The 15,774-nt window shown below is 43.3% G+C and overlaps 1 protein-coding gene across 1 annotated transcript in view; it reads right to left on the bottom strand.

Annotated features, from left to right (window-relative positions):
- kif6 (kinesin family member 6) overlaps positions 1–15,774 on the bottom strand; it is a 267,960-nt gene that overhangs the window by 125,659 nt on the left and 126,527 nt on the right. Inside the window, exon 12 of the mRNA XM_034159854.1 lies at positions 7,057–7,204. Coding sequence (XP_034015745.1) covers positions 7,057–7,204 — 148 coding nt within the window. The remainder of the gene's footprint in view (positions 1–7,056; positions 7,205–15,774) is intronic.

Genomic DNA, 15,774 nt, shown 5'->3' with positions numbered 1-15,774 from the left:
GGCCTGGAGCACCCATCTGGCCTGGATCGAGTACGCCCACAACAGCCAAGTGTCGTCTGCCACCGGCCTCTCCCCGTTCGAGGTGTGTTTGGGGTACCAGCCCCCATTGTTCCCACTTGTGGAGGGTGAGGTCGGTGTGCCCTCGGTGCAGGCCCACCTCAGGAGGTGCTGCCGGGTGTGGCGGACCGCCCGTTCTGCCCTGTTGAAGGCCCGTACGAGGGCCAAGGCCCATGCAGACCGCCGGCGTTCCCCGGCCCCTGCATACCAGCCTGGGCAGGAGGTATGGTTGTCAACGAAGGACATCCCACTTCAAGTGGAATCACAGAAACTGAAAAGACAGATATATCGGCCCGAAGCTACGGCTGCCAGCTTCACTGCGGATCCATCCTGTTTTTCATGTGTCACGGATTAAACCATACCACACCTCACCGCTCTGCACCCCTGGACCTGCGCCGCCCCCTGCCCGGATCATCGACGGGGAGCCGGCGTGGACCGTGCGTCGGCTTCTGGACGTCCGTCGCAAGGGTCGGGGCTTCCAGTATCTGGTGGACTGGGAGGGGTATGGTCCCGAGGAACGCTCCTGGGTGAAAAGGAGCTTCATCCTGGACCCGGCCCTCCTGGCCGACTTCTACACCCGGCACCCGGATAAACCTGGTCGGGCGCCAGGAGGCGCCCGTTGAGAGGGGGGTCCTGTTGTGTGGGCCGCTGAAGAGGAGGTACTGCTGGCCCACCACCACCAGATGGCGCCCTGCTTGGAGTGCGGGCTCCAAGCACGAGAGGGCGTCGGAGCCGCTGGAGGTGACAGCTGTCATCTATCAACACCAGCTGTCACCCATCACCACCACTATAAAGACCGGACTGCAACTCCACCTCCTCGCCGAGAAATCGTCTACCTTACAGGTAATTTTCTCTGCTGACTCAACACATTGAGTATTAATCTGAACTTCTTTGCAGCCGTTTTTCTGGTGTGTCCTTATCTGTGGGATTGGCATTTGGTGTGATCTGCGACGGCTTCGCCTCACACCCCAAACCAGATAAGTGGTGAAACAGGAGCTGTACGAGTGTGTGATTGGAGGTGGAGGTGCTCCCTCCTAACTAAATACTGACTGTGGGATTACTGAGTGTGCGAACTCACACTCATCCAGAACTGTTTCTGTTTTCTGCCAGCAGTACCGGGTCTGACTGCTGAAGACAGTGGCCACCTGGGGCGCAGGGCTTGGCGGCTCCGGTGTTCTTCAGGTCCGTTGGCGGTGAGGCTTGTGTGGGTTCCGGCTTTTCTCTCGCCGGACGTCTCCTATCTTCGAGCCTGCCACACGTCACCTTTTTTGTCGGATTGGTATAACGCATATTTGTATCTGTCTGTATTACGTTGTGCACCTTCACAACATTAAATTGTTACTTTTTGGCTATTCCACTGTCCCTTCATTAACGTCCCCTGCTGTGGGTCCGTGTCACGACACTTCCCCAACAGAATATACTGTATATGCCAGCTCTGAAATGAACTGCTGTGTAGTGGCGTAACTGTGCAGCGATGGCATTAAGTCGACGATCACTCCAGGCACAAACTACATTCGAATTCTTTGATTTCTTAGCTTAAGTGCAGTTAGCAAACCAGCTTGCTGGTGCTTTACTGCCACGTGCTCGACTGGAGAATACAACAGAATGTTTGCAGTCAACAAAACGAAAAAAAAAAATATTGACAAGTAACTTCAAAAGTTAGCTTCAATAGTTGGCTACAGGTCTGGCCCAGTGCGCCTCCAAGGAGATTCTTCCGTGTGAGGCTAGACTTTAATCCTTTAAGTGTGTCACCTGATTTCTTTCCCTCTTGTAGAACTTGCATTCCACCACCACATGCTGAACCCATTATGTCTGATTACAACATGTACATAATCCAGTTGGATGTAGCTGAAATTCCAGCATCAAACTGACCATTTATACATTAAATATGTCTGTTGCTCCTTCTTGCTCAGTTGGATTTTCCCTTTTCACTCAGGGTCCCCACATGCCACAGCGGATGCGATATGGGTCAGCATGTTGACTTTGCACACGTTTTACACCAACTGTCCTTCCAGACAGAATGCCACACGATACAGCGAGTGGGCACAGATGGTCTTGAACTGGAAGCAAGTGCATGAATCAGTGACTGGAAAAACTTCCATCCACAAACTTGTCTGAAGGAAACTGGATGTAAAGTGAGATTTGTAATAAAATATCCTTTATATGTCCACTGGAGGCACTGTGTACAAAAATGACAGCAATTCCTATATGGTTAATGTAATATTTGTGATACCATTTGAATTAAAGTCTGAAAGTGCATCTGTTTAATTTCAACTCACTAGTGTTGGTGTACAGAAGCCAAATTACAGCGTAACATTTGATGCTGCATGTTCCAAATCAGACTCAACATTTCAGATAAGGATTTTTTTTTAACTGATGATTGGTGCACTACTTCCTGTCACACCACTAACCCCTTTACTGGGTACACAGAGGTCACATTACAAATGAACTGCCTGAACTCTTGCCCACTAACCAGCTCCAATGGAGCAGATGAGACTTGAAAGCTTTGCTTAAGGGCACCTCAGTGGTGGCACTCATGTTGGGGAAAATGCAACTCTTTCTTCTTCATCAGCTAGATTTACTCTACCAGGCAGTGGATTACGCTGGAAATCCTCCAGTCACAAATTTAGCTTTGATAGTGTTTCTTTAAAAACACAGTGCTGAACCCTTTTACTGTACATCAGATTTTTGGTGTAAAACTGTTTTCACATTCCCTGGATTAGACTCAGGTGTGCCACTCTCATGCAGTGTCAACCACACATGGGAACACAGGGCAGTGCGTACATCCTTTTGTTTGAAGGGAATTCTCTCATAACTAACACTGTGGAGAGCCCACATCAATCAGCCTGACAACAGAAACCACATTTTAACGAGCACCGTCATAACGGAGCAAGAGGGACACACTAACTACTCTCTGTGTGCACGGTGATTAGCAAGCCGTTTGCCTTGGAAAATGATGTCACTCCTGAACACTTGGACTACCTAAATTATATATTGTTACATTCTGGAGTGTCAGTTTTTGGCTGATGCACTTTTAGTTGCTGTACTTGTCTCTTTGAAGTGAACAAATAAAGAACAATCATTGAAAGAGCAAGTGGTTTTAAGCATGTACAACAGCGTTGTCCAGCGTATTTACCACATGTATACACTATTGTACTGTGATTTTAAAAGAAAAAATCCACAATGGATGAGAGAGGATTTGTTCGTGCCAAGAAATACAATAGTCAAATATCTGCATGATGGTATGCTATTTATTTTGGAGAGCTGTGGTTTTTGTGGCAAAATGATCAAGCAGCCATCTCAATTTTCCGACTAATGTGCTGTGATCTAATGGCAAGCCACAGCAAATGGAACTGAGGAAAGAATAATCCCACAAAGCCATTAGAAATATCATATTTAAACACAAATACCATAATTATGATTAATAGCAATTATGAGCATGTGCAGTCATTAGGTGAAGCTCTATCTGTGCAGAGCCACTGTAACAACAATCAAATGTTTTCTGAGGCACTGCTGATGGATTGATGTTGCTTACTTGTCATAAAGCATATGTTTGTAGAAACACTGTAATTTGGAGTAATAAAGAGACATTTACTTTAGCATAAATACCTTTTTTTCTGTTGATTTTACGTTCAAAGGTTTTGACTGATTTAGATTGGACACATTTTTTACAAATTTGATTGAAGCTGTGTTTTTCATGCTACTGTACTGCTTAAGAAGAATTTGAAGCAACTCAAATAGAATGAAGGTCATCAGAATGCTGATGCATACGCCATGCGCTCTGCACACCACCATACAAATTTACAAGTAAATACAACCCCTGGCAAAAATTATGGAATCACCGGCCTCGAAGGATGTTCATTCAGTTGTTTAATTTTGTAGAAAAAAAGCAGATCACAGACATGACACAAAACTAAAGTCATTTCAAATGCCAACTTTCTGGCTTTAAGAAACACTATAAGAAATCAAGAAAAAAAGATTGTGGCAGTCAGTAACGGTTACTTTTTTAGACCAAGCAGAGGAAAAAAATATGGAATCACTCAATTCTGAGGAAAAAATTATGGAATCACCCTGTAAATTTTCATTCCCAAAACTAACACCTGCATCATATCAGATCTGCTCGTTAGTCTGCATCGAAAAAGGAGTGAACACACCTTGGAGAGCTGTTGCACCAAGTGGACTGACATGAATCATGGCTCCAACACGAGAGATGTCAATTGAAACAAAGGAGAGGATTATCAAACTCTTAAAAGAGAGTAAATCATCACGCAATGCTGCAAAAGATGTTGGTTGTTCACAGTCAGCTGTGTCTAAACTCTGGACCAAATACAAACAACATGGGAAGGTTGTTAAAGGCAAACATACTGGTAGACCAAGGAAGACATCAAAGCGTCAAGACAGAAAACTTAACGCAATATGTCTCAAAAATCGAAAAATGTACAACAAAACAAATGAGGAACGAATGGGAGGAAATTGGCGTCACCGTCTGTGACCGAACTGTAAGAAACCGCCTAAAGGAAATGGGATTTACATACAGAAAAGCTAAACAAAAGGCATCATTAACACCTAAACAGAAAAAAACAAGGTTACAATGGGCTAAGGAAAAGCAATTGTGGACTGTGGATGACTGGATGAAAGTCATATTCAGTGATGAATCTCGAATCTGCATTGGGCAAGGTGATGATGCTGGAACTTTTGTTTGGTGCCTTTCCAATGAGATTTATAAAGACGACTGCCTGAAGAGAACATGTAAACTTCCACAGTCATTGATGATATGGGGCTGCATGTCAGGTAAAGGCACTGGGGAGATGGCTGTCATTACATCATCAATAAATGCACAAGTTTATGTTGATATTTTGGACAATTGAAAGGATGTTTGGGGATGATGAAATCATTTTTCAAGATGATAATGCATCTTGCCATAGAGCAAAAACTGTGAAAAACATTCCTTGCAAAAAGACACATAGGGTCAATGTCATGGCATAGGGTCAATGTCAATGAGCAGATCTGATTTGATGCAGGTGTTAATTTGGGGGATGAAAATTTACAGGGTGATTCCATAATTTTTTCCTCAGAATTGAGTGAGTCCATATTTTTTTCCTCTGCTTGGTCTAAAAAAGTAACCGTTACTGACTGCCACAATCTTTTTTTCTTGATTTCTTATAGTGTGTTGTGTGGGCCGCCGAAGAGGAGGTACTGCTGGCCCACCACCACAAGATGGCGCCCTGCTTGAAGTGCGGGCTTCAAGCATGAGAGAGCGTCGGAGCGACCAGGAGTGACAGCTGGTATGGATGATGTGTGACAGCTGTCTCCACTACTCATCACCACCACCATAAAGGCCGGACTGCAACTCCACCTCCCCGCCGAGAAATCAACTACCATTCAGGTAACTTTCTCTGCTGACTCAAAACATTGAGTAATAATCTGAACTTCTTTGCAGCCGTTTTCCTGTGGTGTGTCCTAATCTGTGGGATTGGCGTTTGGTGTGATCAGCGACGGCTTCGCTTCACACCCCAACCAGATAAGTGGTTAGACAGGAGCTGCACGAGTGTGTGTTTGGAGGTGGAGGTGCTCCCTCCTTACTGAATACAGACTGGGGGATTACTGAGTGTGCGACCTCACACTCATCAGGACTGTCTCTGTTCTCTGCCAGCAGTACCGGGTCTGACTGCTGAAGACAGCGGCCACCTGGGGCGCAGGGCTTGGCGGCTCCGGTGTTCTTCAGCTCCATTGGCAGTAGAAGCTGTGTGGATCCGGCTCCTTCTCTCGCCAGGCGTCTTCTATCGTCGAGCCTGCCCACACGTCACCTGGTGTATGATTGACAGTCACTATATTGTTATTGTCTGTACGTCGTTGTGTGATTCACAACATTAAATTGTTACTTTTGGCTTATCCATTGTCCGTTCATTTACGCCCCCTGTTGTGGGTCCGTGTCACGACACTTTCACAACATAGTGTTTCTTAAAGCCAGAAAGTTGCCATTTGAAATGACTTTAGTTTTGTGTCATGTCTGTGATCTGCTTTTTTTCTACAAAATTAAACAACTGAATGAACATCCTCTGAGGCCGGTGATTCCATAATTTTTGCCAGGGGTTGTATATGTACGTCTGCCATGGTATTTTGAGCCAAGACATGACTTCATCATATGATTTCTCAGTGACTTCATTTTTATTTTAAAGTCATTCATATCAGTCAATCACAAATATCCATCACAAATATTTTGCTGTTCAATATATGCTTTAGATCATCCATCTAGGCTTCAGGTTCTTCGGGTACACTTAAAAGGTGTTTTTCTTATATTTTCTTTGAGCCCTGCGATGGACAGGTGGCTTGTCTGGGATGTACCTGACCTCTCACCCAGTGGCTGCTGGGATAGGCTCCAGCTTCCCTGTGACCTTTGACTGGAGAAAGCAGGTATAGAAAATGACTGTTTTCCTTGACCTCTGACCAAACTGTCACAAACTCTAATCACCTCTGGACATCTATCCAAATAACATTCCTACTATATTTGAGCCATCTAGGCCTCTTTGTTGTTGAGATATACAGAAAAGGTGTTTGTCTGATCATGTTTTCTTTGACCTTTGACCAAATACTGCAAAACCTAATGAGATGTGCAAAAAGAAAAAGGCTTTTCCTGACCATGTTTTCCTTGACATTGATCTTTAACCAAACTACTTCAGAATCTGATCATCTCTAGAAGTCTATCCAAGTACTATTCCCACCAGATTTGAAGGAAATCCATTCAGTTGTCTATCTTGTCCGCACATGCACGCACATACACACACAGTAAAAGTACACTCTCACAAACACTAAGTACTAGTTGATTTATCCTGGAAATAACACTGTATTAACGGTAGGACATTTTTACTGTTTGATCCTTGGTACATTGTCCAAAATGCAGTGACAGTATGGACATAAACTGAACAGGAGTACACTATTAGGAAAAATATCACTGAAGTGAAATTGAAATCATTTGTCCCCAGCTATATTAAAGGATACTGATCTCATCATCACGTTGTTTAAGCATATCCTTGAGTTTGGTCTGTTCTACTGAACTGGACACATCTTGAACTTCTTCTGCTCTTGTTGCTGTTGGGGACACCTCGCCATCATTGCCCTTACCATCACGTTTGTCCCGGATCATTATCTGTAAGCATCAAAGAAAAACTGGCGATTTACAATAAACAAACTTTAATATGGACATTGGCTTAAAACGTTTTAGAAAAGATGCTGGAGTTTTATTTTGTACTCACTGCATGACAAGCGGGTTGGTCAAAAATGGTTGGACACAAATGCAAGGCTCAAACAAACAACTGTGATTAGTAAAAGGCTTTACTGGTGTGGATAGCAGAGGTCGGTACATGAGAAGGCAATCCAAAAAACACACAGTACAAAAATCGTCAGGCTAAAGTGTGGTCGTTCAAACAGGCAGGAGTTCAGGAACAGAACAAGGCAGGCAGGACTATGGAACACAAAGTGCAGAGCTGGAGAAAAGGCACAAGGTGCATCAATCTGGCGAGGAACTACTACACCCACTGACCCTTATATAACCCAGGTGATGAGCATAAAGTCAGGAAAAGGTGGGCATGGAAGGCACCAGAACAAGGGTGTAGCCAGAGAGAGAAAGAGAGACGCCAACAACAAAGAACCCAGGGACAGACAAGAGAGATAGAGACAGACCCAACCAGAAAAACCCAGCAAGAATGAACACACAGAAAAGCAATGAACCAAAAAGAAATAACAATGCAGACCAAAAAAATAAAACCAGACAAAATTTCGAACCCTGACACTGCAATGCAAAATAAAATAAAAGATAGCTTGATTTCATTGAGTTCACCCTGTACGTCCAGGTCGACAATGGTTCCGCACACAGCTGTAGACAACCAAGATATAGCGCATCTGGAAAGCATTCACAGCGATTCACTTTATCCACATTTTCACATTTTGTTATGTTACAGCCTTATTCTGAAATGGATGAAATGCCTTTTCCCCCTCAAGATTCTACACACAATACCCCATAACGACAATGTGAAAAAAGTTTTTTTTTTTTGAGATTTTAGCAAATTTATTAAAAATAAAATAAACAAAGAAATCACACATGAAGCTCAAAATTGCCTTCTGTTTCCACTGATCATCCTTGAGATGTTTTTCTACAGCTTAATTGGAGTCCACCTGGAGTAAATTCAGTTAATTGGACGTGATTTGGAAAGACACACACCTGTCTACATATAAGGTCCCACAGTTGACAGTCAGAGCACAAACCAAGCATGAAGTCAAAGGAATTGTCTGTAGACATCTGAGACAGCATTCTCTCAAGTCACAAATCTGGAGAAGGGAACAGAAACATTTCTGCAGGTTTGAAGGTCCCAGTGAGCACAGTGGCCTCCAACATCCGTAAATGGAAAAAGTTTGGATCCACCAGGACTCGTCCTAAAAAAGCCTTAGTCAAGGAGGTGACCAAGAACCCGATGGTCACTCTGTCAGAGCTCGAGCATTCCTCTGTGGCGAGAAGAGAACCTTCCAGAAGGACAACCATCTCTGCAGCAATCCACCAATCAGGCCTGTATGGTAGAGAAGCCAGACGGAAGCCACTCCTGAGTAAAAGGCACATGGCAGCCCACCTGAAGTTTTCCAAAAGGCACCTAAAGGACTCTCAGACCATGAGAAACAAAATTCTCTGGTCTGATGAGTCAAAGATTGACCTCTCTGGAGTCATGTTTGGAGGAAACCAGGAACCATCCCTACAGTGAAGCATGGTGGTGGCAGCATCATGCTGTGGGGATGTTTTTCAGCAGAATCAAATCAAATCAATTTTATTTATATAGCGCTAAATCACAACAAACAGTTGCCCCAAGGTGCTTTATATTGCAAGGCAAAGCCATACAATAATTACGGAAAAACCCCAACGGTCAAAATGACCCCCTGTGAGCAAGCACTTGGCGACAGTGGGAAGGAAAAACTCCCTTTTAACAGGAAGAAACCTCCAGCAGAACCAGGCTCAGGGAGGGGCAGTCTTCTGCTGGGACTGGTTGGGGCTGAGGGAGAGAATCAGGAAAAAGACATGCTGTGGAGGGGAGCAGAGATCAGTCACTAATGATTAAATGCAGAGTGGTGCATACAGAGCAAAAAGAGAAAGAAACACACAGTGCATCATGGGAACCCCCCAGCAGTCTAAGTCTATAGCAGCATAACTAAGGGATGGTTCAGGGTCACCTGATCCAGCCCTAACTATAAGCTTTAGCAAAAAGGAAAGTTTTAAGCCTAATCTTAAAAGTAGAGAGGGTGTCTGTCTCCCTGATCCGAATTGGGAGCTGGTTCTAGAGGAGAGGAGCCTGAAAGCTGAAGGCTCTGCCTCTCATTCTACTCTTAAAAAAACCTAGGAACTACAAGTAAGCCTGCAGTCTGAGAGGGAAGCGCTCTATTGGTGTGATATGGTACTATGAGGTCCCTAAGATAAGATGGGACCTGATTATTCAAAACCTTATAAGAAGAAGAATTTTACATTCTATTCTAGAATTAACAGGAAGCCAATGAAGAGAAGCCAATATGGGTGAAATATGCTCTCTCCTTCTAGTCCCTGTCAGTACTCTAGCTGCAGCATTTTGAATTAACTGAAGGCTTTTCAGGGAACTTTTAGGACAACCTGATAATAATGAATTACAGTAGTCCAGCCTAGAGGAAATAAATGCATGAATTAGTTTTTCAGCATCACTCTGAGACAAGACCTTTCTAATTTTAGAGATACTGCGCAAATGCAAAAAAGCAGACTTACATATTTGTTTAATATGCGCATTGAATGACATATCCTGATCAAAAATGACTCCAAGATTTGTCACAGTATTACTAGAGGTCAGGGTAATGCCATCCAGAGTAGGGATCTGGTTAGACACCATGTTTCTAAGATTTGTGGGGCCAAGTACAATAACTTCAGTTTTATCTGAGTTTAAAAGCAGGAAATTAGAGGTCATCCATGTCTTTATGTCTGTAAGACAATCCTGCAGTTTAGCTAATTGGTGTGTGTCCTCTGGCTTCATGGATAGATAAAGCTGGGTATCATCTGCATAACAGTGAAAATTTAAGCAATGCTGTCTAATAATACTGCCTAAGGGAAGCATGTATAAAGTGAATAAAATTGGTCCTAACAGAACCTTGTGGAACTCCATAATTAACCTTAGTCTGTGAAGACGATTCCCCGTTTACATGAACAAATTGTAATCTATTAGATAAATATGATTCATACCAGTGCAGTGCCTTTAATACCTATAGCATGCTCTAATCTCTGTAATAAAATTTTATGGTAAACAGTATCAAAAGCAGCACTAAGGTCTAACAGAACAAGTACAGAGATGAGTCCACTGTCTGAGGCCATAAGAAGATCATTTGTAACCTTCACTAATGCTGTTTCTGTACTATGATGAATTCTAAACCTTGACTGAAACTCTTCAAATAGACCATTCCTCTGCAGATGATCAGTTAGCTATTTTACAACTACCCTTTCAAGAATTTTTGAGAGAAAAGGAAGGTTGGAGATTGGCCTATAATTAGCTAAGATAGCTGGGTCAAGTGATGGCTTTTTAAGTAATGGTTTAATTACTGCCACCTTAAAAGCCTGTGGTACATAGCCAACTAATAAAGATAGATTGATCATATTTAAGACCGAAGCATTAATTAAAGGTAGGGCTTCCTTGAGCAGCCTGGTAGGAATGGGGTCTAATAGACATGTTGATGGTTTGGAGGAAGTAACTAATGAAAATAACTCAGACAGAACAATCAGAGAGAAAGAGTCTAACCAAATACCGGCATCACTGAACGCAGCCAAAGATAACGATATGTCTTTGGGATGGTTATGAGTAATTTTTTCTCTAATAGTTAAAATTTTATTAGCAAAGAAAGTCATGAAGTCATTACTAGTTAAAGTTAAAGGAATACTCGGCTCAATAGAGCTCTGACTCTTTGTCAGCCTGGCTACAGTGCTGAAAAGAAACCTGGGGTTGTTCTTATTTTCTTCAATTAGTGATGAGTAGTAAGATGTCCTAGCTTTACGGAGGGCTTTTTTATAGAGCAACAGACTCTTTTTCCAGGCTAAGTGAAGATCTTCTAAATTAGTGAGACGCCATTTCCTCTCCAACTTACGGGTTATCTGCTTTAAGCTGCAAGTTTGTGAGTTATACCACGGAGTCAGGCACTTCTGATTTAAGGTTCTCTTTTTCAGAGGAGCTACAGCATCCAAAGTTGTCCTCAAAGAGGATATAAAACTATTGACGAGATAATCTATCTCACTCACAGAGTTTAGGTAGCTACTCTGCCCTGTGTTGGTATATGGCATTGGAGAACATAAAGAAGGAATCATATCCTTAAACCTAGTTACAGCGCTTTCTGAAAGACTTCTAGTGTAATGAAACTTATTCCCCACTGCTGGGTAGTCCATCAGAGTAAATGTAAATGTTATTAAGAAATGATCAGACAGAAGGGAGTTTTCAGGGAATACTGTTAAGTCTTCACTTTCCATACCATAAGTCAGAACAAGATCTAAGGTATGATTAAAGTGGTGGGTGGACTCATTTACATTTTGAGCAAAGCCAATCGAGTCTAACAATAGATTAAATGCAGTGTTGAGGCTGTCATTCTCAGCATCTGTGTGGATGTTAAAATCGCCCAATATAATTATCTTATCTGAGCTAAGCACTAAGTCAGACAAAAGGTCCGAAAATTCACAGAGAAACTCACAGTAACGACCAGGTGGACGATAGATAACAACAAATAAAACTGGTTTTTGGGACTTCCAATTTGGATGGACAAGACTAAGAGTCAAGCTTTCAAATGAATTAAAGCTCTGTCTGGGTTTTTGATTAATTAATAAGCTGGAGTGGAAGATTGCTGCTAATCCTCCATCTCGGCCCGTGCTACGAGCGTTCTGACAGTTAGTGTGACTCGGGGGTGTTGACTCATTTAAACTAACATATTCATCCTGCTGTAACCAGGTTTCTGTAAGGCAGAATAAATCAATATGTTGATCAATTATTATATCATTTACTAACAGGGACTTAGAAGAGAGAGTTCTAATGTTTAATGGACCACATTTAACTGTTTTAGTCTGTGGTGGAGTTGAAGGTGCTATATTATTTTTTTCTTTTTGAATTTTTATGCTTAAATAGATTTTTGCTGGTTATTGGTGGTCTGGGAGCAGGCACCGTCTCTACGGGGATGGGGTAATGAGGGGATGGCAGGGGGAGAGAAGCTGCAGAGAGGTGTGTAAGACTACAACTCTGCTTCCTGGTCCCAACCCTGGATAGTCACGGTTTGGAGGATTTAAGAAAATTGGCCAGATTTCTAGAAATGAGAGCTGCTCCATCCAAAGTGGGATGGATGCCGTCTCTCCTAACAAGACCAGGTTTTCCCCAGAAGCTTTGCCAATTATCTATGAAGCCCACCTCATTTTTTGGACACCACTCAGACAGCCAGCAATTCAAGGAAAACATGCGGCTAAACATGTCACTCCCGGTCCGATTGGGGAGGGGCCCAGAGAAAACTACAGAGTCCGACATTGTTTTTGCAAAGTTACACACTGATTCAATGTTAATTTTAGTGACCTCCGATTGGCGTAACCGGGTGTCATTACTGCCGACGTGAATTACAATCTTACCAAATTTACGATTAGCCTTAGCCAGCAGTTTCAAATTTCCTTCAATGTCGCCTGCTCTGGCCCCCGGAAGACAATTGACTATGGTTGCTGGTGTCGCTAACTTCACATTTCTCAAAACAGAGTCGCCAATAACCAGAGTTTGTTCCTCGGCGGGTGTGTCGCCGAGTGGAGAAAAACGGTTAGAAATGTGAACGGGTTATTGGTGTACACAGGGCTTCTGTTTAGAACTATGCTTCCTCCTCACAGTCACCCAGTCGGCCTGCTTTCCTGGCTGCTCGGGATCTGCCGGAGGGGAACTAACGGCGGCTAAGCTACCTTGGTCCGCACCGACTACAGGGGCCTGGCTAGCTGTCGGATTTTCCAAGGTGCGGAGCCGAGTCTCCAATTTGCCCAGCCTGGCCTCCAAAGCTACGAATAAGCTACACTTATTACAAGTACCATTACTGCTAAAGGAGGCCGAGGAATAACTAAACATTTCACACCCAGAGCAGAGAAGTGCGAGAGAGACAGGAGAAGCCGCCATGCTAAACCAGCTAAGAGCTAGTAGCTGCGCTAAGCTAGCGGATTCTTAAAAACACACAAAGTGAATAATGTGTAAATAATTTAGAGGTGATTCAGCAGAGGGAGTGCTTTAGTTAAGGCACGTGAAGATTACGCTGTGAAACAAATCGTTATCTAGTTAACTAGATCAATCTAACTGCGCAGATTAAACAGCTAACAGATACAGCAAAACACCGCTGTGCTCCGGAACAGGAATACTTAAGTAAGCGTGATTTCCTAGTTTTTTATTTTTAATAAATTTGCACAAAAAACAACTATTCATGTTGTCATTATGGGGTGTTGTGAGTGGAATTTTGAGGGAAAAAAATTTACTCCATTTTTGAATAAGGCTGTAACATAACAAAATGTGGAAAAAGTGAAGCGCCGTGAATAGTTTCCATATACGCCGTACTGTTGTCATGTCGCCACTTCAGCAAGCCAAGCAGAGAGCTGAGTACAGCAAAACACGAGAAGAAGGAAAAAAAAAACAAAAGAATGAAAATTTAAACCAGATCCAGATTCCTATATAACCACTGGAGTGTGACTGGGGTGATGCTGAGAAGAATGTAAACTGAAGAGTGGGCAGTGCTTGTGGATCATAACAAAATGAGGGAGAGATAAACAGACGTTGAAGTGGGATCTGGAACCGCTTCTGGTGGCTGCTCCGAGCAAACAAAAGTCCACAAACAGGCCTGTGCATGAGTGTTTCTGTGTTTTCCCCATGCTCACTTAGCAGCAGTGGGGCCCATCAGCTGTTGTTTGACAATGTGGAATAAGGAAAAAACAATCTATAATACATGTGACATTTTCCAAAAGAAAAAAAAAAATTAGGATGATGCTGAATGATACTTCTTATTAAGTATTCTTCTTGAAATACTTCTTTCTGTGCTATTCGAGGGGGAAAAAGTAAATACAAAGTTTTTCCACTGCAATTTCTGTAAAAATGTGTACTCAGACCAGGAAGCCTACATGTAGGACACGGCACTATGATGCAGGTTACACCTGAGACCTTACATTTAGAAGAACCTTGGATAAAAACATTCAAACTCAATTTTGTCCAACTGCAGATGTTTCATCGAGCTTTTTGTAAAGATATATTCAGAGTAATGCTCCCTCTTTGGTTGACAGCCTTTTCATAGTGATGGAGTGCTGTGTTAATGTCACCTCCAGTACACACACACATACACACACACACATACACATTATATATATATATATATATACACAAGGTCTGTTAGAAAAGTATCCGACCTTTTTATTTTTTGCAAAAACCATATGGATTTGAATCACGTGTGATTGCATCAGCCAAGCTTGAACCTTTGTGTGCTTGCGTGAGTTTTTTCACGCCTGTCGGTTGCGTCATTCGCCTGTGAGCTGGCTTTGTGTGAGCAGTGGTCCACCCCTCTTGTCGGATTTTTATTGCGAATAAATGTCTGAATGATTTGGAGCTTTGCTGCATCAATTTTTTTCCAGAAACTGAGAGAGACCTCCAGGTGGACACCATTCGGAAAATTCAGATGGCTTTCAGAGACGATTTTATGGGGATTACAAAGATTAAGGAGTGCTCCAGCCGGTTTAAAGACCGCCCACAGCGTCTGAGAGCGCGGCGCACTCCGAGCGCCGATCGACAGGCTGAAACCCCGCTGATACCAGATCATTTCCAAAGTGAAGGCTTTGTTGATCCGGGACGTCGTCTGACTTCCACAGTAATGGCAGAAGACGTGGACATCACACCTTTTTCAGCACATTCCACTGTTACAGGAGTTTTTGTCATGGAAAGACAAGCGGAGGGATGCGCCACAGAGCCGCTCATGGCGCGGACAAAAGCACCTCCGTGTTGGTCTCACAGGATGGCTTTCAGATGGCTTTCAGACGGCTTTCGGTGGCTTTTCAGTCGTGTGACTATCCGAGAAATTGTGAATGAGCTGGACATGCCAGGACTTGTCCTGTGAGGCTTCATCACGGCGTTGCTTTGCGCCATGCGGCTCCGTCCCGATGTGCTAATTTCTCCGCACGTCTGTCTCAATGTGCCGAAAAAGTGCTGATGTCCACGTCTTCTGCAATTTCTGTGGAAGTCAGACGACGTCCTGGATCAACAAAGCCTTCACTTTGGAAATGATCTGGTTGTTTTAGTGGGGTTTCAGCCTGTCGATCGGCGCTCGGAGTGCGCCGCGCTCTCAGACGCTGTGGGCGGTCTTTAAACCGGCTGGAGCACTCCTTAATCTGTGTAATCCCCATAAAATCGTCTCTGAAAGCCATCTGAATTTTCCGAATGGTGTTCACCTGGAGGTCTCTCACAGTTTCTGGAAAAATTTGATGCAGCAAAGCTCCAAATCGTTCAGACATTTTATTCGCAATAAAAATCCGACGAGAGGGGTGGACCACTGCTCACACAAAGCCTGCTCGCAGGTGAATGACGCAACCGACAGGCGTGAAAAAACTCACGCATGCGCACGAAGGTTCAAGCTTGGCTGATGCAATCACACGTGATTCAAATCCATATGGTTTTTGCAAAAAATAAAAAGGTCGGATAC

This window comes from Thalassophryne amazonica, chromosome 19 (assembly GCF_902500255.1).
Source record: "Thalassophryne amazonica chromosome 19, fThaAma1.1, whole genome shotgun sequence".
Classification (NCBI taxonomy): Eukaryota; Metazoa; Chordata; class Actinopteri; order Batrachoidiformes; family Batrachoididae; genus Thalassophryne; species Thalassophryne amazonica.
Note: the sequence above shows the minus strand (reverse complement) of the source record. Positions and strands in the feature narration are given on the sequence as shown.